This window comes from Babesia bovis, chromosome 3, assembly GCF_000165395.2.
Source record: "Babesia bovis T2Bo chromosome 3, whole genome shotgun sequence".
NCBI lineage: Eukaryota > Apicomplexa > Aconoidasida > Piroplasmida > Babesiidae > Babesia > Babesia bovis.
This window is the reverse complement of record NC_010575.1, coordinates 1,830,742-1,857,267: the sequence shown is the minus strand read 5'-3', so window position 1 is coordinate 1,857,267 and position 26,526 is coordinate 1,830,742. Positions and strand designations below refer to the sequence as shown.

General features: G+C 39.8%; 11 protein-coding genes across 11 annotated transcripts; 5 read left to right on the top strand and 6 right to left on the bottom strand.

Annotated features, from left to right (window-relative positions):
• The first annotated feature begins 35 nt into the window (after positions 1-35).
• On the top strand, positions 36-1,606 carry BBOV_III008590 (uncharacterized protein). Its single transcript, XM_001611937.2, has 5 exons — positions 36-780; positions 948-1,144; positions 1,180-1,292; positions 1,328-1,400; positions 1,438-1,606. The coding sequence occupies exons 1-5, from the start codon at positions 618-620 to the stop codon at positions 1,489-1,491; spliced, it is 600 nt and encodes a 199-aa protein (XP_001611987.2). The 5' UTR covers positions 36-617; the 3' UTR covers positions 1,492-1,606.
• A 550-nt stretch (positions 1,607-2,156) lies between these two features.
• On the top strand, positions 2,157-3,980 carry BBOV_III008580 (PCI domain family protein). Its single transcript, XM_001611936.2, has one exon. The coding sequence runs from the start codon at positions 2,179-2,181 to the stop codon at positions 3,973-3,975; it is 1,797 nt and encodes a 598-aa protein (XP_001611986.1). The 5' UTR covers positions 2,157-2,178; the 3' UTR covers positions 3,976-3,980.
• On the top strand, positions 3,980-7,166 carry BBOV_III008570 (uncharacterized protein). Its single transcript, XM_051767839.1, has 10 exons — positions 3,980-4,076; positions 4,282-4,373; positions 4,501-4,583; positions 4,618-4,796; positions 4,830-5,328; positions 5,362-5,995; positions 6,032-6,422; positions 6,457-6,601; positions 6,639-7,022; positions 7,056-7,166. The coding sequence occupies exons 1-10, from the start codon at positions 4,029-4,031 to the stop codon at positions 7,130-7,132; spliced, it is 2,532 nt and encodes an 843-aa protein (XP_051623508.1). The 5' UTR covers positions 3,980-4,028; the 3' UTR covers positions 7,133-7,166.
• Positions 7,167-7,373: 207 nt separating this feature from the next.
• BBOV_III008560 (PIGA (GPI anchor biosynthesis) family protein) lies at positions 7,374-9,196 on the top strand. The gene is made up of 7 exons (XM_051767536.1): positions 7,374-7,737; positions 7,774-7,970; positions 8,017-8,136; positions 8,172-8,294; positions 8,328-8,961; positions 8,998-9,067; positions 9,103-9,196. The coding sequence occupies exons 1-7, from the start codon at positions 7,593-7,595 to the stop codon at positions 9,152-9,154; spliced, it is 1,341 nt and encodes a 446-aa protein (XP_051623507.1). The 5' UTR covers positions 7,374-7,592; the 3' UTR covers positions 9,155-9,196.
• Positions 9,197-9,231: 35 nt separating this feature from the next.
• Positions 9,232-11,196, bottom strand: BBOV_III008550 (uncharacterized protein). The gene is made up of 7 exons (XM_001611933.2): positions 11,075-11,196; positions 10,877-11,013; positions 10,692-10,842; positions 10,591-10,658; positions 10,356-10,556; positions 9,403-10,321; positions 9,232-9,366 (listed from the first exon to the last, which is right to left on the bottom strand). The coding sequence occupies exons 1-7, from the start codon at positions 11,154-11,156 to the stop codon at positions 9,272-9,274; spliced, it is 1,653 nt and encodes a 550-aa protein (XP_001611983.2). The 5' UTR covers positions 11,157-11,196; the 3' UTR covers positions 9,232-9,271.
• On the bottom strand, positions 11,149-12,533 carry BBOV_III008540 (Dcp1-like decapping family protein). Its single transcript, XM_001611932.2, has 5 exons — positions 12,425-12,533; positions 12,272-12,390; positions 12,058-12,238; positions 11,810-12,022; positions 11,149-11,774 (listed from the first exon to the last, which is right to left on the bottom strand). Exons 1-5 carry the CDS (start codon positions 12,491-12,493, stop codon positions 11,199-11,201), a joined length of 1,158 nt encoding a protein of 385 aa, XP_001611982.1. The 5' UTR covers positions 12,494-12,533; the 3' UTR covers positions 11,149-11,198.
• A 288-nt stretch (positions 12,534-12,821) lies between these two features.
• Positions 12,822-18,461, bottom strand: BBOV_III008530 (SAC3/GANP family protein). Its single transcript, XM_001611931.2, has 2 exons — positions 18,239-18,461; positions 12,822-18,204 (listed from the first exon to the last, which is right to left on the bottom strand). The coding sequence occupies exons 1-2, from the start codon at positions 18,276-18,278 to the stop codon at positions 12,902-12,904; spliced, it is 5,343 nt and encodes a 1,780-aa protein (XP_001611981.1). The 5' UTR covers positions 18,279-18,461; the 3' UTR covers positions 12,822-12,901.
• Positions 18,462-18,585: 124 nt separating this feature from the next.
• On the bottom strand, positions 18,586-21,226 carry BBOV_III008520 (uncharacterized protein). The gene is made up of 4 exons (XM_051767695.1): positions 20,900-21,226; positions 19,846-20,860; positions 19,278-19,812; positions 18,586-19,243 (listed from the first exon to the last, which is right to left on the bottom strand). The coding sequence occupies exons 1-4, from the start codon at positions 21,036-21,038 to the stop codon at positions 18,686-18,688; spliced, it is 2,247 nt and encodes a 748-aa protein (XP_051623506.1). The 5' UTR covers positions 21,039-21,226; the 3' UTR covers positions 18,586-18,685.
• A 39-nt stretch (positions 21,227-21,265) lies between these two features.
• Positions 21,266-22,813, bottom strand: BBOV_III008510 (uncharacterized protein). The gene is made up of 5 exons (XM_051767322.1): positions 22,519-22,813; positions 22,167-22,482; positions 22,001-22,132; positions 21,417-21,967; positions 21,266-21,381 (listed from the first exon to the last, which is right to left on the bottom strand). Exons 1-5 carry the CDS (start codon positions 22,591-22,593, stop codon positions 21,316-21,318), a joined length of 1,140 nt encoding a protein of 379 aa, XP_051623505.1. The 5' UTR covers positions 22,594-22,813; the 3' UTR covers positions 21,266-21,315.
• A 501-nt stretch (positions 22,814-23,314) lies between these two features.
• BBOV_III008500 (ribosomal protein S27a family protein) lies at positions 23,315-23,934 on the top strand. The gene has a single exon (XM_001611928.2). It carries the CDS (start codon positions 23,446-23,448, stop codon positions 23,914-23,916), a length of 471 nt encoding a protein of 156 aa, XP_001611978.1. The 5' UTR covers positions 23,315-23,445; the 3' UTR covers positions 23,917-23,934.
• Positions 23,921-26,480, bottom strand: BBOV_III008490 (uncharacterized protein). Its single transcript, XM_001611927.2, has 10 exons — positions 26,401-26,480; positions 26,177-26,326; positions 26,022-26,142; positions 25,811-25,986; positions 25,499-25,777; positions 25,386-25,463; positions 24,895-25,347; positions 24,465-24,860; positions 24,299-24,430; positions 23,921-24,264 (listed from the first exon to the last, which is right to left on the bottom strand). The coding sequence occupies exons 1-10, from the start codon at positions 26,458-26,460 to the stop codon at positions 23,956-23,958; spliced, it is 2,154 nt and encodes a 717-aa protein (XP_001611977.1). The 5' UTR covers positions 26,461-26,480; the 3' UTR covers positions 23,921-23,955.
• Between the last annotated feature and the right edge of the window lie 46 nt (positions 26,481-26,526).

The following is a 26,526-nucleotide window of genomic DNA, read 5'->3' as shown; positions in this document are numbered from 1 at the left end:
GAATGTAGGCGACGCGACGCCGGCTACGATTACTTGTGTATCGTAGCTAATTATTGGCACATTGCGTATTGGACTATAATAATAATATTATTTTTATTATAGTCAATCTATTGTAATTATTGCGATGATTTGAATAGTTAGCATACCTTAGGTTGATTCACTTCTTCCAGTTGCCGTATTCCATACTATTAACAAAAATGCAGAACCATATATAGCAGTTGCTCTTTTTGGTGTATGTAATATCCTGTAAAGCAAAAAACGATATTTATTTGCTTTAAAGCGTCGTATATAGGAGAAGGATGCAAACTTGTGAGAATAGTGCTACTGATTATGTGTAGATAAGGGTCGATCTTCCTTTATTTTACGCATATTAGATTCTCTAAAAGCACAGTGAGAAGTGTTCTGTTGAATTGTTGATTTCTATAACCAGCTATTTCTTTGTTCTTGTGACTTGACTTTGATGTTGGATTCGGTTAACTTCATAGATTGGCAAACATCCTTTCAAGGACAATATTTGTTTATCTAGGCATTTGTATGTTATACTGGGCGTAGATGCACTGAGTAGACATCTACCTATTTTGATATGCAAGCATGTTTACAACCACAGCATTATAAAAATGTCAACGTTGAGATCCAACGTATCGGATAAGCCTAGCGAGAATGAGCTGCATCGTAAGGAAGGATCTCTTCTTTCCTGTTTAGTGGAAGATTTGATGAAAGAGATGGGTATTACAAATCATGACAGTCGCACTACTCATCTCCTTGTCGATATTCTACAAAGTAGGTTTATAGATAGCATTCTTTAAATGGATACACCGCTGGGTAGCAATTTTTATATAAGCCATTTTGTTTTATTATATCAGATTGATTATATGTTGTGTCCTAATGTGTTATTTGCATAGATAACACAAATCATAATAACATTGACATTTTATATATGCTAATAGGGGAATCATTGGGTCTTATGAAAGACGCCCATGAGCAGACGGAGAAACGTATATCACAGGAACGTGACTGCTTACTACCTAATTCCAAGGTTGGCATGAGCTTATCTGACATTGTGGTTCGTGTGAGTGAGGAGGATGCTCAAATCGCTTGTCAACAGTATATATCGCGTAATGTTGCCAAATCGTCGTTTTTACAGGTAATACATTGTATAGTCATTCTTACCGAATTCAGGATATCAAGGATATGCAGCGTTACGCTAACAACACTCGACTTGGTGTGAAATCTATAAATCTACCGCCATCTAAGCACGGTCGTGGTTTCTTTGCCGGAATGAGGAGTATCACGTAAGTATATGTATAATGTCATCCTATTTTTGTAGATCCGGTGCTGCAGGATACTTTCCTACTGGTGCCCCTCCTCATCTACCGGACAATATATTGCTCAACACATTGGTTGGTTACATAGTGCTTTATTACTAATACAGTTTAGCTTCCTTCATGGGATATAAATGTGAAAAATGACGATGAATCATCGAGTAAATAAGCGATCTGTGGAGTGCCATATCGCCTGTTATTGGTTAACAAAACCAGCTAATCATTTATCTTGTTTACATGATGATTTGCAGTGTCACGAAATGTTGATTAAATATTGAAACGCTATTCATTCCTTAATTATCCTATATTGTTTACAACGTGGTAATTGGCCTTACAATACAGGAGAAACTATATATGACTAAATGCAGCAGCTATACTGAGTATAACACATCCCGAATGAGTAACAGTTCCCCCGATGGTAGTGAAGAGTATCAGATTTTACGGACCAGAAAGTCAAATAACAATCGGTGTAATGTGTCGTGTTTTCCGACATACAAACAAAAAATTAACCTTTCATAAACAAATGATATATATATATATATAGATAACGAATATCTTTGGAAAAAATTTCAATGCTCAGATACTATGTTATATTTGTCGATCTAATGAGCGAATATTGATAGACAACTGAAGATTCTAGCACATCGCTATTAAGTCGCGGCATTATTACCTAGTGTTATATAAGAGATTCCTCGCAAATCGCTAATATTTTGTAAATCTGTAGTATTGTATATGGGCGTTATTCAGTACACATATCATGGGGTCTGTATAACCTTCTGGCGTTTACAAGAAGCCGTTAGCACTGTGCTTGCACATCTGATAGATACATTACTGTTTAACAGGATTGTGTTCCAAGATGGCGCTGGTAGACCGTATTATATCTCGCTATGTTGCGCTGGATGCACAGCGTAAATCTATTGACGCGGAACGCTCGTCTAAATGTTCCCCTGGAGCTAGGATAGGTTGTTGTACATATCCGGAAGATTTAGCTAGATCATATATGGAATTGAACGAAATGATTTTGGGCGGTAGGGAGTCCTCTGTTGATGAAGCGGATATTGGCATTACTGGCGCCAAGAAGTTGGACATCCTCACAGATGAACGTATTTTGTACATATGTGAAGATGTATTGTATGTAATAGTGTATCATTTGATCGAAACAGGTCACATTGATGCTATGTTGGGAGCTCTTGTTCGCAATGAACTTTTTTTTGCTGTCTTACCTCAGGCGAAGACTGCCAAAATGGTTCGTAGTGTTTTAGAACGCTTATCGCAAGTGGTTAAAGATTTGGATGTACTTTATCGTGTCTTTGGTCTATATCGCAGCTGGTGTGCTAATATGAAGCGTACCTTCTTGGGTTATAGGCTCGATTTGAAAATATGTATATTGTTGTTGTTAAGGCGTAACTACAGTGCTGCCATAATGTCTTTAGAAAAACTACAGCAGGATGTGAAGAACATTGAAGACAAGCCTTTATTATTGGATATTCACCTGACACAGGCCAAAGCTTATTTACTAGTTCGTAACCTTGTTAGGACAAAGATCGCATTAAGCAACGCCAAGAATGTAGCTATAAATATCAACACTCCTACATATGTCAGTGCAGAGATTGATTTATTAAGTGGTTTGCTCTATCTCTGTGAGTCGGATTACCGTACTGCTTATACATATTTCTTTGAGGCCTATGAAGGATTCCACATGGCAGTTGGGGGTACTCATAGTGTGTTGTTCCCTAATTTGGCACGTTTACAGAAACGCGCTAAGGTCTTGGAAGATATATGTACTGCTTCTACTGAGCCTACTTTGGTTAAGGATGCTCCATTGCCATTAATGGTTGGTGACCCTGAGATATACAGTTGCCACTCCACTATTTCGGATATCTCGGCTGTATTCTTCACATTTTATAATTTGAGCGAATATAAGTCAACATCTGGCACGGTAGTGGAGGAGTCCATGTCACCTAATGTTGACCCGGTGGCCTCGCATTACATTCAATTCTACTCTATGCTGAATACCAACGCTGGCTTGGAGACTCCGATGCCTGAGAAACCTTCTTTTGAGGATGGTGCCGATCCTGTACCTGTTGAGACATTAGCAAGGGCTGACGAGCGTAAATTAGTGCAAGCGCTAAAATATTTACTATTGACCATTGTAATTACAGGTCGTAACGCGGAATTGATTCCCTTATTATCTGCTAAGAATAAGCAGAAGTTCACTAACCACGTTGAGATTAGGATGATTCAGCGTATAAGTGAATGCTATAAGAACAGCTCGTTGGTTGATTTTGAGAAGATTCTTGATGAGTACAAGCAGGTGATTCTCATGGACCCTATCCTTCAGCAGGAAATCCACCGATTGTATGACGCTCTTCTTGAACGCAATATTACTAGGATTCTAAAGCCCTATAGTATAGTACAAATATCGTTCCTTAGTCATAAACTATCTCTGCCTCAGGATAAGGTGGAGAAGAAATTGGCTGAGATGATATTGGATGGAAAGTTACGTGGCACAATTGACCAGGGCAATGCTAATTTACTTTTATTCGATGAGGAGACTGTTCGCGAGACATTTTACGAGGATGTGAACCATACAATTTCTAAATTGATGTCTGTCATAGACACGTTGTACAAGAAGGCACAGCGTGCAATGTAACACACAGTGACAGTCGACTCTTAATTATATTACACATTTAATAAATATAATAAATGATATTCGACCGTCGTCTTCGATTCTTGCAAGACTACCTAGAAGAGGTATGTGTGCTCTGGAAATAACCTAGTCTTTACCGAGCCGATGAAGGGAGATTCCGTAGCAAGGAGCAGTCACACACGCTGTACAGATGGATGTAAATGTGATTTGAGGTGTATAATTTATTATTAGGTTACCCTGTCTTATATTTAGTTTTTATCAAAACCATTTAAGACTTCTTCTATTTATAATCCGTTACATATTATTCAGAAATGCTATAAGAATCTGCAAGTATGCAATGCTCATGGATTGTTTCATTTAACCTGTCGGAATGACAATCTCATTGATATCGACCAGGCAGGGTATGTTACTGTTATGTAATATCATTGAGGTGACAATGAGATAACAATAGATGCTTTAAGCAATCAGTAGCATTATGGAAAAAATGATTTGTTTATTATAGCATCTAATGTCTTTATATTCGAACAGGGAGCTGCTCCTTTGTGCCAACAGGTCTTGCTTCAGCGTGGTAAATATCAGTACGGATCTGTATAATAACCGAGATCTTCGGCGTAGGTTAAAATTTCTGTTATTCATTTGTAAAAGGTGGAAATGAACTAAGAACTCAATGTTCTTGCGGCGGTCTTCGTAATAGTTGGACATCACCATCTCCATGTGACACTGTTTTTACAAAGACGTTTAACTACAGGACCCACTGCAATGACGCTATATGGTATCCTGGAGCTAATCATAAGTTCATCTCAGTTGGCGACACCCTTATTAATGTGGGTGTGCCTTGTGATTAATATATCCTTCAGGTTTGGGACTTGGAGAAGGGTGTGATAGACTATACTGCGAGTGTCAATGTATCCACCGTGAAGAAAGTTGCTGTGTGTCGCGGATCAGGTAAAGAAAATGTTATTGTTGTCGGTTTATCATGTGGGTCCATATCTAGCTGTGACCTTAGGACTCCGGTTGCTTTCAACTATCCTAACATGGCAGGTCGTGGCGAAATTACCTCGATAAGCTGTCAATACCACAATGACAATACTGTTATATGTGGTTATGATGATAATAATGTATGTGTTTGGGATCTTCGGCGATACAACCATCCTTTGGCACGGCTTGGTTCTAAGGGTGCATTGACGCCTCCGTCTGTAATTCACGGATGCCACGTTTCTGACGGTCGGAAGGGGCGGAAACATTTAACTGAAATACCAGCTACCCATAGTCAGGAATTCGACCAGGTGGACGACATTTGGTCATATTTGATGAAAGCCGGTGGAAAACCTACTGATAAGTCTCTCGTAAAGAAAGGTATGTTGATTTAAGACAATATAACAACTTCAGAACGGGATCCCATTGCTGTAAAAGTTGAACCAAAATTTGAAACCGAATCCATTTTAGCATTAACCAGTTTTCCTACAAAGCCGAAATCAGGCAAATCTTCTATTTCAATAACTGATTTATTATTACCTCCCAAAGTGAGGCGTGGGAATACCACTACTGGCAGATCAGTATCTGCTGGATCCAGTGTTGGCAAAATTAGGAAAAATAAACCTAGGGAGACTCAATCCCAACCAGAGACACCCGGTGGATTATATTCAATATCTGATTTACCACCTTCAACTCGGAAAGAATATTCACAACCTGATAGTGAGTCGGGTTATTCCTCAATGCTCTTATCTGATGACCTTGATATCCCTTGTACTCCTCCATCACCACGTAAACTTAAGGGCAAAAAAGGGACTCCACCCATCCATCACCATGAACAGACCCGTAGCGTTACATCACATTCGTCACAATCAGTAAGACCTTCCAGATCATCCATCTCACCGTCGGTGAATAGGGCTACTCCTAAAACATCATCATTCCAGAGTTATTCACCCTTTTCTTTTGCTAATCTGGGTAGCATCAACAGTAGCAGGGAATCCGATGATTCAAGGCGGCGGAGCGCATCACTGGATTCGGACTCTTGGTCAAGGTACTGTTCAGCATTGGAACTTGACCATAGATGCAGGACTAACTCTTATACACCTACGGAATACTCACATTCTCAGCCATCAAGTCAATCAGAATCATCGGGTTTAATCGATAACATTATGGATGCACGTCATGGTGACGGTACCACTGCAGATAGTTTTTGCAGAAGTGCGGCTACCAAGACACTTGATGGAACGTTGGCACAACAACGACTACAGAATACTCATTCCCCAATGTCATTTCGACCAATTGGTACAAATTCAGTAAGGGGTTCAGCTCGGAATATTACTGGGGATGGTGATACTACTCCATTGCATGGAATTGAAGGCTCACATGGTAATATATCGCCCAAGAGTAGTCGCACGCCGATACCATCGAACAGGAAGCGTGCGCGTGAATCATTATTACCTATTGACAATGTAAAACCGGTTGGTTCTTTACAAGTGCTACTAATGAATACAGGATACTGAGACTAGTAAGAACGTTGTGAAAAGTCCAATTACTAAGCTGGGATCTACCGCCAGTACCAAAAATGTAAATGTCTGTAGCCACGGTATAGCTACAGACATTAAATCCACTTGTGATGGTAAATCTCTGTTTGTTGGTAGTAAGTTGGATTTCAATATTTCTGATTTTTTGTTTAGGACAGAAGGGGTATATCGAGTACTATGATGCGAGGAATTACAGGCTCATAGATTACTACAATATAAGTGCCCTATGTCAGCCATTTGAAACCAAATCTTTATCATACTCACAACGCCTACGTCTCGTTTGCCGTGATGGTGGTAATTGGGTTATGTTTAACATGAAAAACAAGGTTGGCGTTCTAGATACCCGAAAAGGTTCGGTAAACTGCTTGGTGCCTTTGCGTTGGATTGACCACGAGTTATTAGTAGATGAAGCTTACATTCCTTCGCATTCACGCAAATCACAGGATGCGAGTTACGTGACTGCCCTTACAGCATATCCGGGAAGACGTGAGGTATACGCTTTAAATGAATATGGAGAACTGTTTATCATCCATCCAGGTAGGCTGCATCTTTGACATATAGATTTTGCAGATAACAATTCATTATTTGGGAACATGAATCGTGACGATGACAACACTATGGCTTTGGGCATAGTTGATATGCTATAAGAACATTAGCATTAATGTAGTTTAAATTGGTATAAGCGGTGTACTATTGTTTCTATATTCATTGCAACCATAATGGATATCAACGATTCAAGCTACACATTTGTCCATATACATCATGATGGATTAAGAACAACCATTTAGCTCTTTTTTATGTATAATTGGTTAATATCCCATGTTGAATACCATGCCCTTATAACCCTTTGTGTGGTATATATCATCGTTTTGTAAAAGCATATGCATTAATCTATATCCATAGCGCAGTGTTTATTATTGCAAGCCAAGATGTAACGCAATGTGCAATATATATTTAGACATGTGTTAGATCACCGCGCTACGATTATGTCTTAATGCTATTAGTCCGTGATGTTTACATGATGGCATAGAATTAAGTGTTTATCAGCTATAACACTGTGCATTACATCTGTATAGAGCTGTTTATTGCTCTAGTGTCGCTTATTATATGTCTTTTACAACCTATCGCACGATGGACAATGATGTTGTTAAGAAGAAGTGTACCATTTTAATGGTATCTGAGTTTTTTTATCCAGATGTCGGTGGCATAGAGACTCACATTTGTGCACTATCTACACGTTTAATGGAATTAGGTGTGTTCTAGTTTCCCTTAAGCTCATAAAACACAGGTTACCGTGTAGTGATTGTTACACGCCAGTTTGGTGAACGTCGTGGTATACGATACATGTCAAATGGTCTGAAGGTATACCACATACCAACTTTATTTATTGTAAGACCATGTGGAATTCCAACCTTCATTGATACATTGCCACTAGCGCGTAATATTCTTATACGTGAGGCGGTTGATATAGTCCACATTCATCAGGTAGGTATTCTTTATGTTTCATAGTGCTTATTTATTCATTTTACAGACAACAACTCGTTATGGATCAGAGTTTATATTTATTGCTTATGTAATGGGTCTCAAGACTGTCTTCACTGACCATAGTTTATTCAGCTTTATTGACTTGGGTCCAACTATACTTACTCTGGTAGGTAATACATCTTTTAGTTTATATTACCGTAGTATTTGAAATCGCAATCTATAATACTGAACCACATTATATGTGTCTCAAATACGCACAAGGAGAATCTCGTCCTGAGAACTCATACGGATCCCAATAGGATATCGGTAATTGGCAATGCTATTGTAAGTAAAAGTTGAATTATGTATATTTCATAGGAATCCGATGCTTTTAAACCGCGCTCCGAGCCTAGGAACGATGATAAAATTGTCATTGTGGTCATTAGTCGTCTAACTGCTATAAAGGGTGCCATGCTACTGAATGCCGTAATACCTATAGTTTGCCATCGTCATGCTAATGTAAATTTCATTATAGGAGGTGACGGTCCTTATTATGCATCTATTGCTGAGATCATTGATAAGCATTACCTTCATGACAGGGTAACTTTACTTGGTACTGTTCCAAACCACAAGGTGAACGACGTATTGATAAAGGGTGACATATTCCTCAATACTTCCAAGAGCGAATCGTTTTGTATTGCTATATTAGAGGCTGTTTCATCTGGTTTACTGTGCGTGGCAACTCACGTTGGGGGTGTACATGAAATATTACCACGTGACATGGTGTTACTTTCTAATTATTCTCCTGAAAGTGTTGCGGATCGTATAGATGACGCTATCAAGTTGTTACCTAGCATTGATCGTTTTGAATTTCACAACCGTGTTCGTGAGATGTATTCATGGCAGCGTGTCGCTCAGCAGGTTTCGGATATATACCAAACGGTGTTATCACGCCCTAGCATCCATCCACTTGATTTACTCAACCATTATTGGAGGCCTACTACATCATTTCGTTGGTTTATATTTCTATCTATATAGTCCACGACAGGTCCTATATTTATTATCATGCTTGTGGCTTTGTATTTGATACTTTGGATAACTGATATAGTTTCACCTAGGTATGTTACTGTCTATTAATAAATAGCTTTTATAGGGACGAAATTGATATATCTCCAGATTGGTCAGCGTGCATGGTTAACCACTAATTCAATGTAGTCTACCTATGGGCATGTCAGCCATCAACTATTTGGTTAATCATAAATGTAGCTCGTATTCATTAACATTATGTTATAATGGTACCAAATATATCTTATGATAAAAGTTCAAAGCAAAAATCTGTCTACTTCCTTTTTAATTTTACGTTGGTTCAGTAAGTAGTTCGCTTTATACTTAACTTGGTCGATCCACGATAGTGATGCTGTGTGAGGTGAGGAACAATAATATCATTGCTTACCATAATCGTTATCGATATGTGCTTCCAGGAGTACACGAGTCAAGGTATCCTTGAATCCTATGCATCGCGTTTCAATATTGAGGTGGATAATGCCCGCTGCAAGCATGCAAAGCACAACCTTGTTTTCTATATTAGCTTTAGGTTTCAATTGTAGTATATTTTTCGGGAGCAAGAGTCGTATGGTCTCGTTAACAATCACTTTAAAGTGTACGTAATCATCCAATCTGAGTTTTATTTGTTCCATTAACGGCAGACTGAGGAATCTGTTCATCATATTTTCGAACTTGCTAATATTGCTTGATAGTGCTACATTCTGTATGTTCCTTACGAACATTCTTGATCGTTCTTCCCGGAGATATGTTACCTGCTCTTCAGCTGTTGCATTTAGGGGGAAATACTCGTCATCCACTGGGCTTTCCGAACCCGCAAGTATTTTATGTACGGCGGGCAGATCAAGCTGTTCTTCAAATTTTTGGTATGATGTCAACAGTGTATTGATTAATCCCAGGTTACCGCCGGATAATTTAAGTAGTGCTTTACTTACAGAATCTGAATGGTACACTACTTCATTAATACCACCTTTTGCCACGTTAGTTTCAATTTCCGGTATATCAAGGTGTACCAGCTGCTTTGTGTCTACATAGCCCAGATCCTTATATGTTTTCATATAACATTGCGATATTGATTGTGCCAACTTTTCATCCACGTATGGGAAGCAAACGGTGCTGTCATCAGAAACAAGCACTGAATTGACTTTATTTCGCTGGATTTCTAGTAAAAGATCACTAAGGAACCGAGGACCTCTATCATGTAAAAAGCACGATTGGTACAGGTGATGAACTTCGTCTAGGCACAATATCCATTTACGGTTTCTTAGATCGCATAGTTTTTTATTAGCTCGTAATACGTGTGCAATTGCCTGTAATACATGACAAGAAAAAAGATCTACCTACATATCGTGTCGTCAACATAGCACTTGGATTGCTGGCATCTGCACTTTCTAGCTCAGTCCTTTCAGCGATAATACCCGAGGCGTATAAGTTGTAGAAACATGCTTCTGCAGGAGTAACGGTAACATCCTTTTGGATTCCCATAGTTGCTGGCGAATGCTTAAGTAGCATTTGACATGTATTAACCCATGTTTCAGGCGTAATCTATCAATTATAATATATTTATGCCATAGCCTACCGTGTCACTCTGGTCCAACATGTTACGAAGATAAGTAGCTAACTCCCTATCGACGTGTTTCAACGTTACTGTATAATATAGGTACTTCATGCATCACTTACAGATACGTTCACAGAAGGTTCGTATATGAGCTAACACCGCAGGATTTTCATGAACTAGAATTTCGTAGATATTTGCACAATCCTTGAGTGAGGATTCGGGTACTAATGAGTTTTGCGATATCAGTGAAGATAGGAATTGTGTCACCATAACCTATAGGTAATTGGTATCAACCAAGTGATCATACCTGAAGGTTATGATGAGCATTGTTATCCATGTTGTAGTAGCTATACAAAGCCTTGTCACTCATTTGATGATTTCCATGGTTGACAATATCCATGATCAACGTGGTTTTACCACGTCCTTGTGGACCAGCGAGAAATACTACATATAGTGAGTAAGTCGTTTATAAAATCCATTATCTATTTGTCCGGAATGTACCTACCTTGTCTAGGAGAATCTGCTGTAACGATGTGCGATATTCTGTTACGCAGCAGTCGTAACACATTAGAGCTCAATGGTTTCATTATATAGAATATAATATAAATTATACAGTGACAAACATATCATCATAAGTAGTGTGACGCCTTCAAGGCTAGGCGACGCCATACCAGGCGAAGGAATTCTTCACTTTGCATGGTTTCTGCGAAAGCAGAACATAGCATGTCATATGTTATTTTAATCTCCATTTCTTGTCGTGGTTGTATTGGTATAGATTGCGTTTCTCTGGATGGCTGATGTGTAGCCATCATGGGCCCTTGGGTGTAATGGTTCATATTAGTATTCATTGGGAACGATGTGTAATCCATTTCATTTTCTCTAGGGTTACTCACTGTAGGACGAATGGGAATAGACATTTGCTTGTGGTCACTGGAGTATGCTTGAGCGCTTTTTACTGTTAGGTTGTATCCAGGTAGTCGGCTAGGAATAGGTAGAGCATTTGCCGGCGGGGCTTGATGGCTATGTGATTCTGCAGTGTGTTCGACATTGTATCCATGTAGCATTCCCATTGACGGCATCTGAACTTGTGCTTCTTGCCTAGGTGTTGTATTGGCATCACTAATTCTCCGATGAGCGTTCACACCTGGATGTACCAAACCTCCTTTTTTCTTCATGCTTAACATTTCAATACGCATATCGATATCCTGTAGTTCTATGGGAGAAAATGTAGAGCACTTACTTCAGTAGACATCTGTACCTGCGAAGGTGCTGCTGTACCATGGATAGAGGATGGAATGGGTTGCTTCACTTCGTTCGTTGAAGTTACATTGCTATCGCGTTTAAAGCCTGACAAAGGCTCCCTGTTGATTATGACCTCGAATATCTTATTGTACGTAGTCATGCATTCCTTCTCGTCGTAGAACCACAGTCCTCTGATATTATGCATTGTGCCCTGAAAATTGGTTTATAATCCAGAACAAAACTTACAGTAGCGGTATTTAAGCTGCGGTAGAATATAAAATTACCCTCCAGAGCCACTTGGAATTCAGGTGTAATGTACTCGATGAGGTGATGTTCTAATTTCCGGTTAACCACGATTATACTGTGCGCAGGTTCAGCATCGCGTTGTAGCAAATATAGGAATCCTTCTATACCAGCACGTTCCCATCTGTTGGATATAAATACTTGTATATGAACTTACTCGTTGTTCCCTTTTAGCTCGTATGCCGTTACGAAGGGTGTCTGGAATATAATATCCTTGACGTGTTGATCGCATGAAAGTAGCAATTTAAGACTTAGTCGCCCACGCATACGTCGTACCTACACGATATTAACATAACTATGCTGTACAAACTTCGTCAAGGGCAGAATTGTTAGACGCGGCACGTTGTCCGACGTCGTCTACGCCATCGTCATTATCCATTGTGAAGCATTGACAGAAACCAAGGTGTGGCAAATTTTGTTAAATGCGATTTTTAATTATTATCAATTTGTAGTGTTGATTTATATGGTTTATATACGCTATACGGGTGTATCTTCCTAGGCACACATTTACCATAATTTCATTACCCATATGAAATTATTAATCTGTCTTTGTGTAATCCTTTGTGAATATATACCTATTTTGTTTAATATTATGATACATTTAGATTAGTTTGTTCCGTAAATGTCACTCCTATATGATCCCGTGGAATGTGATATATTTCATGTTATGACTAGTCATGGTATCTAAAAACACTTTCCTTTGCAATAACTGCTACAATAACATACACAATTGCTTTAAGTATTTATATAATGTACAATTAAAAAGTGGTAAACTAGTGACAACGCTTTATATTTCACTACCATCTATGACATTGGACATGTATAATCCAATGTAGTAGGGTACGTGGTAGTTACGTACTCGTACAAGTGATAAAACTCGACTGATCAATTCGTGTTGGCTGCTACCTGGGTAATCTTGCGCCGCAATTTCTGCAGCTAATCTGAACGCTTTCATGAGCGCCATAAAACTCTCCTTGGAATACCTTGAGAGTTGTGATATATCTATAGCAATTTCATCGCTTACATCAACATCATGGGTAAATGTAGCTTCACTGTATAAATCCCAATGGGTAGAGCTGAAGCTATTGTCAATGCGCGTTATGAATTCATCCAACCCTTGGATAAGACTGACTTTATCTGAAGATTCTGCAGTTTTATTCATCCTGCTTATAGCGGAGAGAAAATCGTACAAATCGGGTATATAAAACTCCTTCTCTAGTATATGAATACCACTTGGGCAAATAGTTGCATTCGCAGCATCCCTAATAGCTTCACTAAAACCCTGTGGGTATAATATCCTTGCTATAGTATTACTTCCTTTTGCAGTCTTCGACTGCCTACCTAAATCCTCGGTATACATCTCGAATCCAACACAGGAAAATATAATCCTGGATCTTAATTCACTGGGATCTAATCTTACCCCAAGCTTAGTGCTGTATTCTATAAATTCCGAGAGTAACTTCTCTGACACTGTTGCTAAAGTTTGCTTCAACCTGCTGTGGCACATGTCATGATTCTTTCCAGCGCATCCGCACATGCTGACAGTAGTGGCAACGCTAATATTGAACAGCTCGTATAGACACAGTATGTCAATCATTGATACAGCCAGCCTGTAGCAGACTACTACTGTGTAGTGCTGATACACATTCTGTGCGATATTAACACCCACAAATGCTTGCAGTACTCCATAGTAGTCCAGGTTACTACTGTTTGTATCGATCGAGCACAGGTCAGGGAACCGCTCAGAAGAAAACAACTCATGGAAGTATCCCTGCTTACCTATATATACAGCACTTGACTTTGCAACAATCTGTATAGTAGCTCTATTGTTATATCGTTGATCAGCTGGTGCTATAACATCTGGCATATCACTTGCACGGTAGGAAAAATCCATTCCATAGTCGTCATTACTCGTGCTTACTGACGCCATAACCCCAATAGGCATTTCTTTATCCTCAACGCTGCAACATTTGGTCATTGATTTTTCATAGCCCTTAGTTGATGGCATCAACCTGTGGACGCCGATATTAAAGCAAGCTATTGACAGTATATCTTCCTTTAGCCTTATTACGTAATCTGACAGCTGATACTGTTCAATATCACCTTCCGTTGGCAACAGGTCAGAACCAGTGCTTGTAGTTCTGAGACATATCGGATTGAAAAACGAAACATGCCACATGATACCAGCACCCCAAACTGCCACGTCATGTTTAGTTATCATATTACTACATTGCGATATCGTATTGGAATATATAGCATCAACATTATCTTTTGCGATGGTAAGCAGAAGCTCCAAGGGGTATGTGCCAGTACTATTGGCCTCGTTAATATGCTCAACAATACGTGTGAGCATCCTTGCGGAACCCGTGTAAACGTTGGCGATATACCTACTTGTAGAGAGTAGATGCTCCTTGGTGGACGTAACAAAGGTATTAAATGCCTCTGCAGATATTGGGGGAAGATCAGTTGGTTTTGTATTAATAACCGCGTTACGCCTTCGTGCTACTCTTTTCCTTGGTGGCAATACCTTTTCATGTCGTAATCTCTTGGTCAATTTACTACACAAATCAATTGCAGCAGTAGTTGTTTTGTGCACTAAAGTACCAATTGCGCTACTCAGCTTTTGTGATACACCAAGACAACACTTCGCTACTGCAGCCAACACTGCATAGCTATCGATGCCATTCACACCTGCGCATGAACTGCAACTATAGCACGGTTTGATTATCCTTAGAGTGTTATATTGCAATAGCTGCTGTAGATACAGCTTCTGGAGATAACGCTTACTACCTCTTGGGTTAAGGTAATGTACCCCGGAAAGAGAAGACCCTATACTGGCGATATCATATTCCTTGGATATTATACTGTCGGTATGATACTGGAACACAGGGTGCATGAACCCATTGAATTCAGATTCCAAGATAGAGGCCGGGCTGGGATCCGATGTGTATACCTCAGTGTTACGTACATAAGGCCTGTTTGCTTGGGACACTAAATTACCGTTAATTATCACAGTACTGCGTTGTAATACCTCTTTGGGTATTTCGTACAACCTAGAATCCCTAATAGCGCATACAGCTGCCTGTAAACGTGCCATAATCGAAGTCCATCTAGTAGCATTTTTATTTTCACTTCTTTGCCCATCACCATGCTTAAACAATTTAGGCTTAATCACTTTAATTTTCTTCAGTGAAGCTCTTCGTTCATATTGCGATATTATCGAATCCGTTAACGTTGGTGGAGTGTCGGTTTGTTTTTCAGGGGCATATGTATCTTCATTTGGTATCAGGGTTGTCGTAGTCACCGGTTGATCCGTCTTGGAAGACTCAGATCCAAAAATAACCGATTCATGATCTTTGTTACTAGTTGGCAATTCAAACAGTTTAGGAAAACCTTTTGTATCCTCATTGCTTGGTGCATTGCACTTGTTGGTTGTGGATACTCCAACTTCTGCGGTATCAGTTTTCTCGGAAGAGGGTTGTATAGTGGGTACACTGAATTTAAACAAACTATTATCCTCCGTGGATTTTGGGGCACCAAATGTGAATGTACTCTTACTGCTACTCAGGGGATCCCCAACGGATACATCATTAGGCGTGGCGTCCTGCTTGTCGGTAGCAAATGTCGATTTAGTATCTCCGAATATAAACGGTTTAATATCATTCTTGGGAGTGCCAAATGTAAAGTCCTTTGTAGCTTCCGATTTAGCAGCGCCGAATATGTTTACACTACTAGTGGATCCAAATATAGATTGCGATGTAGTACCAAATATGGTCTTGCTGGAGTCAACTGTCGTTTGCACATTGTCTGGAGTACTCTGATCCTTTGAGGTAGGGGTATTTACATTACCATTCACAAATATGCTTTGGTCAGATGACCCCAAAGCAGATTTACTTTCTGGAGCGAATATATTAGATTTCCCCGATCCAAAAACAGTGGACTCAGTTGTACCAAATGGCTTTGTTGAAGTCCCAAAGGGAGATATACTATTAGTACCAAAGATCGATTGATTACTTGTACCAAAGACATTGGTGTTGACAGATCCAAATATAAAGTTACTACTTGATGATTCCGACTGTTGTGTATTAGTAGCAAACATGGTTTGACTGGTAGTACCGAATACAGAATTAGTACTTGTTGGATCCGTTGGTTGGGTATTAGTACCAAACAGGTTGCTATTTGTGGACCCGAATACAGAATTACTATTTGATGATTCCGTTGGCCGGTTATTAGTAGCAAACATGGTTTGACTGGTAGTACCGAAGACATTAGCATTACTCGTACCAAACCCAGGCTGACTTGAGGTCCCAAATGCACCTGTTTTTCCTGAACCAAACATAGAATTACCACTCGAACCAAATGTAGATTGACTATTTGTCCCGAATATAGTTGAATTACTGGATCCAAATGGATTGCTATTCGAACCAAATGTAGATTGGTTATTTGTACCAAATATGGTTGAATTACTGGATCCAAATGGGTTGCTATTCGAACCAAACATCGATTGATTGCTAGATCCAAATAATGAAGGAGTACTTGATGGAGCTTTACTATTGGTATCAGTTACACCGAATTGGAATACCGGCTTCGTATCGGATGTAGTTCCAAAGTTGAATATCGGCCCCGTAGTACTAGAGGCACCAAATATAGATGTTGCCGTGGGTATCCCAAATATAGATTTGGTATTAACCGGTTCACTCTCTTTGGGGATGGCCTCATGAACAAATGGTGTGCCTACAGTATCCGGACCTGTACCAGCTGGGTATTCAAAATCAGGATCAAATATCAATTGTCTTGAAGGTATAGATTCAAATTTTCCTTTTGCCACTGAACTGGATGTTTGAAACTTGATGCATAACTTCTGAGGCATATTTCTCTCAGTCTCCAAGAGTGTGGCATCAGCATTGGCAAAATCAAGATATGCCTTCCCCTCATGTTCGTATGTGGTAATACCATACCTGCTAAGCATCTTTTCAGCTGATTCCAAACTTTCGTCTACGAATCCAAACAGGCTATTGAAAGTGGCCATATCCAGTGGGTTAACTTCTTTCTTACATATAGAACGGTTGACTAGTACTTCCATGAACTGTACCCTTAGACATATAGAGGCTCTATTCATCACCGAAGCGAATAGTGCAGTACAATCAGCATCACGCATCAGGGTGAAATACCGGTAAACATTGCCTGAAGCTGCTGTATGGCACACTTCAATGGCAAATTTGACGGATGCATTCCCACGCAAATCATTTGGCATGCGTTGTACAATATCACAGAATGTAGCAGACCCACCCGGTAACAGTAATTGTGGTATATGCATTAAAAGCCGGTATCCCCAAAACTCAGCTTCATGAGGTGACCTGTATACCAGGGTATCAACTATTTCTGGGTTATTCAGTATTAAATCCGGTTGTTGTATACGCTTATTATTGCTTTTGTGTTGTAGATACTTGTGCACCGACTCATAGCCTTCCATAAGCTTATCCAAGCATGTATTTAGTAACCCCCTGTTTTGTGCTATATCATATTCCTCGTTTTCGCACAATATCTCATTTGAATATATTAAAAACCGAATGCTAATTTCGAAACATTCGATATACGCCCTATGCTTGGTGCAGTGTTGCACGGTCAAATCCTGCCATATACTGCGCAACCTATCGCGTAAAAAGTTGTATACATCCAGGTAACTGAACTTTTTATCCATTAAATATGGCTTTGTGACTATATCAGCATCCACAAAGTAACAGAGTATATTATATATCGTACGTCGACACCATACTGCCGGTCTGGTTTCCTCAGGTTTGAAAACTCTACTAGCATCCGATCTCTGGAAGCTTTTCAGCGCTAACTTTGGGTTAACAGTGCTCGCATTGACCCTTTCAAGATCACTGGCTGTGTTCATTTCAACCTTCTGTCGAATTTCCTTTAATGGACACATACCCAGTACTTCGCCAACCATACGACCAGGGGTTGATCCCTTAGTTAGTGATGCTATCTCCTGGTGTTTTATCAATATAGAGCCAATTTCCGCGTTGTCAAGTGGTCGTAACAGTACATTCTTTAGCGATTTGCTGGCTGGACCGGTGCCATCCCCTGTATAATATGTATCTATGTATATATAACATACCACTTGGGATGCCAAGGTAATCCGGCGGGTTAGTTGCCATGATTGAGTCCTTAAAATCCTCAACTAAGCTTCAGCAGTACTCCTTAATAACGGCATCATGGTATTTAGTTAGATATAATGGATTATACCATGTCGCGGGAAATGTAGATCATAGATATCACGACATAGGCCTGGAGCATATATATAAACATGACCCTTGCTTGCACATATACCTATTAAGTATCCCTTATAACAGAAACAACTACATTCGGGGTACCACACAACACAAGTGGAATCTGCAGCATATAGGAAATGTGTAGCACTGAAATGTCATTATACGATACTATGCGCTTGGATATAGATTCATTTTTATTATTATCATTACATTTTATGTATAAATCGGATCCTATACATAAGACACCGTAATAATGCTATGGAGTTGTTTGACATAATTACTTAATCATTATCTCATCTGAGTAACGACATAGCCTTTAACACATGGTTAAAACCTTTTGATTTCCATAGGTTGTGTAAGTATTGATTCTGTAAAGGTGTATACCCTTTATTGCTCGTATGTCGTGGGTATACCTTGTAGCTGCTGTAAATACATTCTTGCGATTCAAATCGATGCCTTGGTTTATTAGTATAGGATAACCCTGTAATATTCACTCCCTGGTTATATTCTGGATTCGCTTTGATACGTACCGTTGAATCGCTTCCATGTTCCTTTGGGAACACAGTATCCATCCAGGGCATATTGTCGGTACATAAACTTACATTATCCTGTCTAGTACTCGACATCAATGGCTCAGTTACCTTGTTGATATATTGCGATACATCAATGAAGCTCTTGGGGTCAACGTAAGACACTATGTTGTATGGTATCCTCAATGCAAGAAGATGCAGCCGCGTAGTTACTATAGTGTCCATTTTCGTGATTGTATGCCTATAAAATGCAGTGTTCAGCATTGTTCTAGCGGCAAAGTGATGTATATAACCACATTGTGTATAGGACGTACTGATAAGCTGCAAAGCATTATACACTAGATAGTTGACTTACATATAGTATATCTGCATTTGTTAACGACTTTGAGTTAATAGAACACCGGTAGAAACAACTTCGTAAAATATCCTTTAGATCAACAGTCGGTTTCCCGTGGATACTTGCGATAATGGCAACCAGATGACAAATTGATTTCACCGATACCTTGTACAGGATATCACTCCTTTCTTTGATGAACACAATGCAATCTTTTATAAAAGTGTCAGTGACAATTTGGTCACCAGGGAAGCTACCAACATATGATGTTGACCATGTGTTACGATCCTGTTGATACATGGTAGCTGAGGGTATATCTACATGTTGCGATGGTTCTACTTTTGACTGATCATCTCTATAGCTGATTTCAGGTGTCTTGTGTGACTCAATAAAGCTGGCTGTTCTTATATCAGCATCCAATGGACGACCATGCTTCATTGGACTCAACGAATCCATTTCGTGGAGACCTTTATTATATGTATCCTGTGCAGGTACCTGACATGGTGACTGTATATTGCTAAATAATTCTTGGTATGATATCATATGCGATATGAATCTGTTCATATTATAACTGCATAATCTAACCTACCTTAGTTGTAGTTCTATATATTGACCATTTAGGGGTACACCACACAGATGCCTCAATCGATATATTATGCTTTCTATGACATCAAATTGATGCACTGTGACGTGTGCCATAGACATCTTTAAGCAGCTTAGAAAACTACTGACTACCAAAGGCTGTAGCGTACTATTTCCATTAATATAGCTTGATTCCAGTTCCTTGTCCAGCTGTAGTAGATCCACATCCATTTGCCTGTGGATATCCATTGGTATTCCTGACACAATGTCAACAGTATTGACTACACGCTTCATTTTACTAAACAACAGCATGTTAACTGCATCACAAACAGTGTTGGCAAATGGAATAAGATCTTTGTGCATGGTAACATCTTGGATAATAATCTCTAATTGCCTAGACAATGACTCACATATATCCAGTACACTTTCAGGATGTACAATCACTGCAGGATACAGCTTGAGCAGGATCTCTAGACAAGACTTGTAAATGTAACACATCGAGAAGGGTCCTAGCAGCGCTCTCCGATATGTTTGGCCACCAGTGGTATATGCTTGGTAAACTCCCATTACTATATCACGTGAGAGCCGATTCAACTCTGATAGTGGAACTGGTCCTCCGTCAAACGCGCTAATGTCAATTTCATTCATAAGTTCCGTGTTGTTGGTCTGCGGTGTAACATCTGCAGTGGTACTTTGTACCGTGACGGCATCGTCTTCCATAAAAGCATCTGGTAGTAGGTTATACAACTCTGATGATACCTGTTCGTAGTCCTTTACAGCCACTGCACCATATCCCTGGACTGTGTATGATAAACACTCCGAGATGTACTCCATAAGTTTAGAGTGCTGCGATGATCCAAAATAGAGCACGTTGCGATATATGGATCTATAGAGATTATACAGAGTCCATCGATCGAACATTTGGTTCTGACTAACTATCCTTAGCGCTTCTAGCAGTTTATCTGGACTTAGTTGGTGGCAATATCTGTTAAGTCCCTTAAGTACATATTGCAGTCCGGAACCTATGTAAACGTGACTAATTACAAAAAATTGTAACATACCTCTAAAGGAATCACGTTTCCTCTCGCAGGCGTCCAAACGAGCGACTACAGCCTCGTGTACATATATTGGCCGAGGCTTTAAAGGCTGTCTTTTAACAGCTTCTAAAGCATCCGGAGTATTCTTTTCAACTATATCCATGTTGACAGATGTATTACTGATAGAACTTGGTCGTCATTTTGTTCGAAGAGAGGTTCAATTGTGCCGAGATCAACGACATAGAATTACATGTTGCTCATATGTACCAATGTAGCTCCACTTCATGGAGCCAGTCCTATATCTATTCCCTAACATTACACATTCAAATAAATACAACTGAAGTTGATTACGCAATCATATGAATGCTACACAGAGTGATTATACATAAATCTGATAGCTTGATATATACACTTGGTGCGATATAGTACTACACATTATGTTATTGCCTTTTTAGCAATCTTCGTTTTGCAAATTTAACCGGAGCACTTGTATCTTCTCCTTCGTTCTGAAAAAAATGGTATGGATGTTTTTGGAACCTACTGGTACTGTTTTGAAGTATACCTGTTTCTCCTGTACCTGCATATCGTCTACGTTCAGTAAAGGCATTTCATAGGTAGCATCCCGTATAGTGTGTAGTATATCAGGCTCACGTGGTGGAGGAGGCTCTAGGTAAGGCTCTATAGACACTATCGAGTGTGAAAATGCACTTTCTTCTGGCTTGACAGGCACCCACTGTCCAATTTCAGGGGCGGCATACTTTACTTTTGGTTGTTCATTTATGGAACTAGACCCCTCCAAAGCACTTTGACTAGGTTCCTCTTCGTCATATTCCTGTTTGACCCTTACTGTTGTCGATACAGATTCAGATATAGATTCCGGTTGCTCCAGTTTATTCTTTATTTGCGATTCTTGTTTATCTTGTGGGACATCTATTTCAGTTTTAACTTGGTTAATGGTGGATACGTCACTGTTATTGCGATTGATCACTGTACTACTAGACTGTGCCCTATTCTCTAGCCAACGTATTTCACCAGTGTTCACATTATGGTAATACTTGCATCCTTTCGAAGGGTCAAATTTCAATACCCAATCTGTTAATAATATATCTTATAAACACAACCTACTTGAAGTCAGTGAGCTGGCTGATGTAGGCAAACTACCGTCAAAATCCTTTGGTCTAATTTTCGTTTTAAAACCAGTTTCATTGTTATAATACGTCAGTGTCCCGTCATTTTGGTCGATAAATGAAATCCATTCTATTAAAATATTATTTATATATCTATGACCTACTTGTTTTCGTTGTTGCGTCTGGGTCTTCCATGGGTTGTCCTGACAGTGCCCTATCTAGTGCAGCTTTTAAGCGAACAGCTTCTTTATCCTTATCTACTGGCGGATTTAGTACTCTACGTCCATAGAATATGGGTGGAGCTATATCATTCTGTTCTACCACAGCAGGTCCATCTAGCGTGACTGTATTTAAACGTTCAATCTCAGCTGCTTCAAAAGCTTCTTGTTTCTTCTGTTCTTCCATATTGCGATGCGATTGAATGAGCTTCTTCCGAAGCTCTGATATATGACGTGACGAGGATTCATGGTTCTTTATATTCTGGGACATCATGTAGTCCTATGGAAACCAACTTACTAAAGCAGACCCAGTTATCCAGCAGCGGCATATTTCGCAATAATGCTTCTTAGTTGATACCCAGTAGTCCGTCATGGTTACCACGGAATGTCAACGAAAATCTCGAATCCAGTGGAACTACTGTATCAGTACATTTCATATAGATTATATATGTCAATCAGATTCATTGAATCTCACATATACGGTTGATGTGTGATTCATCGATTGCGTTCACTATAAACCCCGTATTAGACACACATATTATATTTAGCTGTATTGCATTTAGTAATAGAATCTATAAAAAACTTTGACTGTGATACAACACATGAGATCATCAGCACTATCACATGGGTTCTATAGCCCATGTAAGATATATCTAGATATCAACACATGAACAGATACATAGTACACACTGATGAATAAATCAAATACTAATATGCCAATGTGTTGCGTTATTCACTATATAGAGGTTAAACAGAGTAGGTACTATGTCTGGCATAGTACAACTAAACAGCATGGAACCTATAGTTATATCCATGTAAAAAACATTGTCCACTACACACTCAACACGACAGCCACTATCTATTGGCTACAAGATGTACTATTAACCCGTTGGACACAATGTACAGATATTTATTCAGCTGACCGGTATAACACATCTCATTAACAGGATCACTAACTGTGACCTAGATACACCCATTGATGTTTCTAGGCCAAATTGATATAATAAATCACCATATACAATACAAAATTGCATCTCCGTTGCTACAGCCTTGACGCGCCTTTCCCCACCTCTAACACCCACCACACGACAAAACCCAAAACGAGCTTGAAACCATAGGGCCTCATATGAAACCCACCGTTAAACTTAGTTAATCAAATTATTTATCGGAATCGCTCACTAGGGGTGAAGACAAGCCACAGTAGAGCGATCCTACGCCACCCAACATGGAGGTCGCGCAGGTTTTCATTAAGCTGTTCAACGGCAATACCGCTGTGATTGATTTATTTGGCTCTGAAACTGTCGCCGATATTAAGCGCCAGGTTGCTGAACTTTATGGTCTTGAGGGATGCTCGCAATCTTTGTGGGCTGGTCTTGTGGAGGCTGATGACGAATCTCTGATTGAGGACTTCGCATCTGATGATGAAATCATCGAATTAGTTCAACACATTGATGTATGTGGTGGTGGTAAGAAGCGTAAGAAGAAGCAGCACACCACTCCCAAGAAGATCAAGCACAAGAAGAAGAAGGTTAAGCTAAATGTGTTAAAGTACTACAAGGTAGAGGGTGACAAGGTCGTGAGACTGCTTAAGGAGTGTGATTCCTCCACTTGTGGTCGTGGTGTCTTTATGGCACAACACCACGACCGTGACTACTGTGGTAGGTGTGGCACTACCTACCTTCGCACGGCCGCTTAGACCTAATGTAATTTTGAGGCTGCTATTAGTATGTATACATTAAGTTTCACTGTTATCTGTTGCGAACATATCGTCTATATCATCATCCATTGTGGCGGTAAATTTACACGGAGATACAGTTTCCTGTATCTCTACGCGTTCACTTGGTTGATCCGCTTGACTTTCCGTTAGATCCTGTTTTAACATTAAGTCACAATCTGACTCCATATTATTATTGTGTACAATTTCAGTCTCAACGGGCGCTGATATATCATTACCCGGCTCCTCGAATTCCATGGATGATCCCGAATCAGATTCTGCGGTCTCCGTTTTACCTGCTCCAATCTCCGCGTTGAGATTGCTCCGTTCCTGTTATCATACGTAAAACACAATCATGACTCACCACCCTAGACTCCACGTAAATATCGTATATTATAAGCCGTGTAACCATTGATTCTCGTGTATAGGGTGTTGATACTACACCTCTATTTTGGCATAGCTGCTTGAGTTTCTTGAGTCGCATGAGGGAGTACTCCTGTGTAACTAGTAATGGAATAATCACAACTCACATATGCAACAGGTCTCCATTTTAAAGTGAATCTTGACAATAGATCAAATAGAATAAACTCATCACCATCGTATCCTGGATCTATGATATCCCGATGTTGGTCGAATATCGGTAGAGTAACAAACTCGGATGGATAAGGGCCCCAAAGCATACTCTCTAGGCCGTATAGGTACTCTTGGGGATATGCATCCCACTGGTGCCACGCATTTAAAATACGCTCGACGCAGCTTATGAGCTCCTGTACTGCGATCTTGCTAGTTGAGGACTTGATATACTCCCTAATATGTGCGAATACTTCTGGAATCTTCTTTTCGAAAGTTAGTCTATAGATCCACCCAAACTGATGTGACGCAGATGTGTTGTATAACACATCGCTCAGGATATACAAACGGCTTATCTGGTGACATTATGTCATGGTACTGCTATCTTACCTTGGTATCAACAGTGGGACTATCTTTCATTATATACTCCACCAAGCAGTCGGTGACCTGTACTGCAGATTCTCCGTGGTTGATCATAAACATCATAGCATCAGCGATATAACCCCGTATGGTGGTAGCATTTGAAAGTATAGACTCCAGCTTCCTGAGTTCGCTCTGTTGCATGGGTGTTTTCCCATTTTGCGATAGTGACGCGGGATCAATCCCTAGTAATGGATCAGGAACTCTAGGCTGTGTTAGATCCGTAGGTGGGTACCAAACTAATCCATCTGTTATCACACAGAACCCATCAGTACGCCATTTGCTATCGGTATCATTCTGTAATAGAGAATACACCTTCCACCTATAGTATACATGCTCCGGTGAACATCGGTCATGCAGAAAACTAAATAGCCCATCCCGTTTCTCGTTAGATATGAGCAAATATTCATAGTCAGCCCCAATCTGTATAGATTACGTCCATAACACTATGTAGTACCCACCTCGGCGACATAACGTGCCGTTAGGTCGATAACCGCCCGTTTAGCTGGATTCATTGGCATGCAAACGTCAACTGTGTCCTATATACTGTATAATGTACTTCATCACCAAATACCGAATATGCTAGCAGTGGTCTTGTAGTACTTGTGTCATTGTGCATTTGCCCAGTGAATTGACTCGGTATGGCACCTTGATATCCCCAATTGATCTCACACCTGCGCCCATAAATCTCCTTGCCATCTAAATCATCTTTTGCACAGGCTGCATCTGTAGGGTCCCTGTATATAACAACTGCATATACAGAGTCATGCGGTCCAGTTGTAACTGGTACAATAGACACGTGATCAATGGCTCCATAGCGTGAGCATAGGCGCTCTACATCAAATTGTTGTACCTGTTATTTATATCAATCCTTGCAGTAACATACCGATAATGGTAAGTTGCTAATATATAAAGCATTCTTTGATTGACTTAAAGTATCCTGCTTGTGTATATCATAGTCCACTTTGGGACTACAGAATCGCGATGTTCTAGTGGCGCTAGAAACTCCTTTGCGCTGTAAGGCTTTCTCTGCTTCCTGGCGTTGTTGTTTTTCTTTTAGTTCTAGCACATTATAGTTATGAATGGCATGGCATTACCCTGGATGAAAGCATCAATTTCCTTGGTTTTACCAGGTGCTATCCTCCTGGTATGAGGTGCTGGTTGTACGTAATTCAGGTATTCAGCACCGTGCTCGTCAAGGGCAGTGGAATCAGCATCCTAATGACATTATACAGGGCATTATGAATATTACCGCATTGCTGAACACATTGGATGTATCCGGGTTGTTTAAAGGTTGTCCACTTTTAACAAATTGTATATCATTAGAAGTCTCGGAAGACAGTCCTGTACTTTCGAAATCACGGACGTATTCTGAATATATCCGTGCTGTTTCCAGTCGTTCCTATAGATAATGTATAACACCGTTTAGGTAAAGTACGAACATGGTCCTTACGACACGTTGCTGAAATGACATACCTGTTCCTTGGCTAAATCATCTTCCTTCTGTTTTTTTAGGCGTCCAACAACGTGAGCCATTGTAAATAACTTTAATGTGCAGGTGTAATAAGAAGTTATGAGGTACTAAAACACGGCAATACCCAC

Excerpts from the sequence above, each read along its gene's own strand:
- BBOV_III008570 (XM_051767839.1), top strand. The coding sequence starts at position 4,029 with ATGATATTCGACCGTCGTCTTCGATTCTTGCAAGACTACCTAGAAGAG. Across the intron at positions 4,374-4,500 it reads ATTGATATCGACCAGGCAGG|GGAGCTGCTCCTTTGTGCCA; the intron begins GTATGTTACTGT and ends ATATTCGAACAG. Across the intron at positions 5,996-6,031 it reads GATTCGGACTCTTGGTCAAG|GACTAACTCTTATACACCTA; the intron begins GTACTGTTCAGC and ends CCATAGATGCAG.
- BBOV_III008500 (XM_001611928.2), top strand. The coding sequence starts at position 23,446 with ATGGAGGTCGCGCAGGTTTTCATTAAGCTGTTCAACGGCAATACCGCT.
- BBOV_III008540 (XM_001611932.2), bottom strand. The coding sequence starts at position 12,493 with ATGGATAATGACGATGGCGTAGACGACGTCGGACAACGTGCCGCGTCT. Across the intron at positions 12,023-12,057 it reads GCAGCTTAAATACCGCTACT|GGCACAATGCATAATATCAG; the intron begins GTAAGTTTTGTT and ends ACCAATTTTCAG. Across the intron at positions 11,775-11,809 it reads AGGTACAGATGTCTACTGAA|GATATCGATATGCGTATTGA; the intron begins GTAAGTGCTCTA and ends ATAGAACTACAG.
- BBOV_III008520 (XM_051767695.1), bottom strand. The coding sequence starts at position 21,038 with ATGGATATAGTTGAAAAGAATACTCCGGATGCTTTAGAAGCTGTTAAA. Across the intron at positions 19,813-19,845 it reads TATATAGAACTACAACTAAG|ATTCATATCGCATATGATAT; the intron begins GTAGGTTAGATT and ends TAATATGAACAG. Across the intron at positions 19,244-19,277 it reads CAAATGCAGATATACTATAT|CTTATCAGTACGTCCTATAC; the intron begins GTAAGTCAACTA and ends AATGCTTTGCAG.
- BBOV_III008580 (XM_001611936.2), top strand. The coding sequence starts at position 2,179 with ATGGCGCTGGTAGACCGTATTATATCTCGCTATGTTGCGCTGGATGCA.
- BBOV_III008530 (XM_001611931.2), bottom strand. The coding sequence starts at position 18,278 with ATGGCAACTAACCCGCCGGATTACCTTGGCATCCCAAGTG. Across the intron at positions 18,205-18,238 it reads TTACCTTGGCATCCCAAGTG|GGGATGGCACCGGTCCAGCC; the intron begins GTATGTTATATA and ends CATATTATACAG.
- BBOV_III008550 (XM_001611933.2), bottom strand. The coding sequence starts at position 11,156 with ATGAAACCATTGAGCTCTAATGTGTTACGACTGCTGCGTAACAGAATA. Across the intron at positions 11,014-11,074 it reads AGCAGATTCTCCTAGACAAG|TATTTCTCGCTGGTCCACAA; the intron begins GTAGGTACATTC and ends CACTATATGTAG. Across the intron at positions 10,322-10,355 it reads CTATGTTGACGACACGATAT|GCAATTGCACACGTATTACG; the intron begins GTAGGTAGATCT and ends CATGTATTACAG.
- BBOV_III008560 (XM_051767536.1), top strand. The coding sequence starts at position 7,593 with ATGTCTTTTACAACCTATCGCACGATGGACAATGATGTTGTTAAGAAG. Across the intron at positions 8,295-8,327 it reads CGGTAATTGGCAATGCTATT|GAATCCGATGCTTTTAAACC; the intron begins GTAAGTAAAAGT and ends TATATTTCATAG. Across the intron at positions 9,068-9,102 it reads ACTGATATAGTTTCACCTAG|GGACGAAATTGATATATCTC; the intron begins GTATGTTACTGT and ends TAGCTTTTATAG.
- BBOV_III008590 (XM_001611937.2), top strand. The coding sequence starts at position 618 with ATGTCAACGTTGAGATCCAACGTATCGGATAAGCCTAGCGAGAATGAG. Across the intron at positions 1,145-1,179 it reads CCAAATCGTCGTTTTTACAG|GATATCAAGGATATGCAGCG; the intron begins GTAATACATTGT and ends TACCGAATTCAG. Across the intron at positions 1,401-1,437 it reads ATATATTGCTCAACACATTG|CTTCCTTCATGGGATATAAA; the intron begins GTTGGTTACATA and ends AATACAGTTTAG.
- BBOV_III008490 (XM_001611927.2), bottom strand. The coding sequence starts at position 26,460 with ATGGCTCACGTTGTTGGACGCCTAAAAAAACAGAAGGAAGATGATTTA. Across the intron at positions 25,987-26,021 it reads AATTGATGCTTTCATCCAGG|AACTAAAAGAAAAACAACAA; the intron begins GTAATGCCATGC and ends ATAATGTGCTAG. Across the intron at positions 24,861-24,894 it reads GTCCCACTGTTGATACCAAG|ATAAGCCGTTTGTATATCCT; the intron begins GTAAGATAGCAG and ends TAATGTCACCAG.
- BBOV_III008510 (XM_051767322.1), bottom strand. The coding sequence starts at position 22,593 with ATGACGGACTACTGGGTATCAACTAAGAAGCATTATTGCGAAATATGC. Across the intron at positions 22,133-22,166 it reads AGACGCAACAACGAAAACAA|AATGGATTTCATTTATCGAC; the intron begins GTAGGTCATAGA and ends ATATTTTAATAG. Across the intron at positions 21,382-21,416 it reads TATACTTCAAAACAGTACCA|AACGAAGGAGAAGATACAAG; the intron begins GTAGGTTCCAAA and ends CATTTTTTTCAG.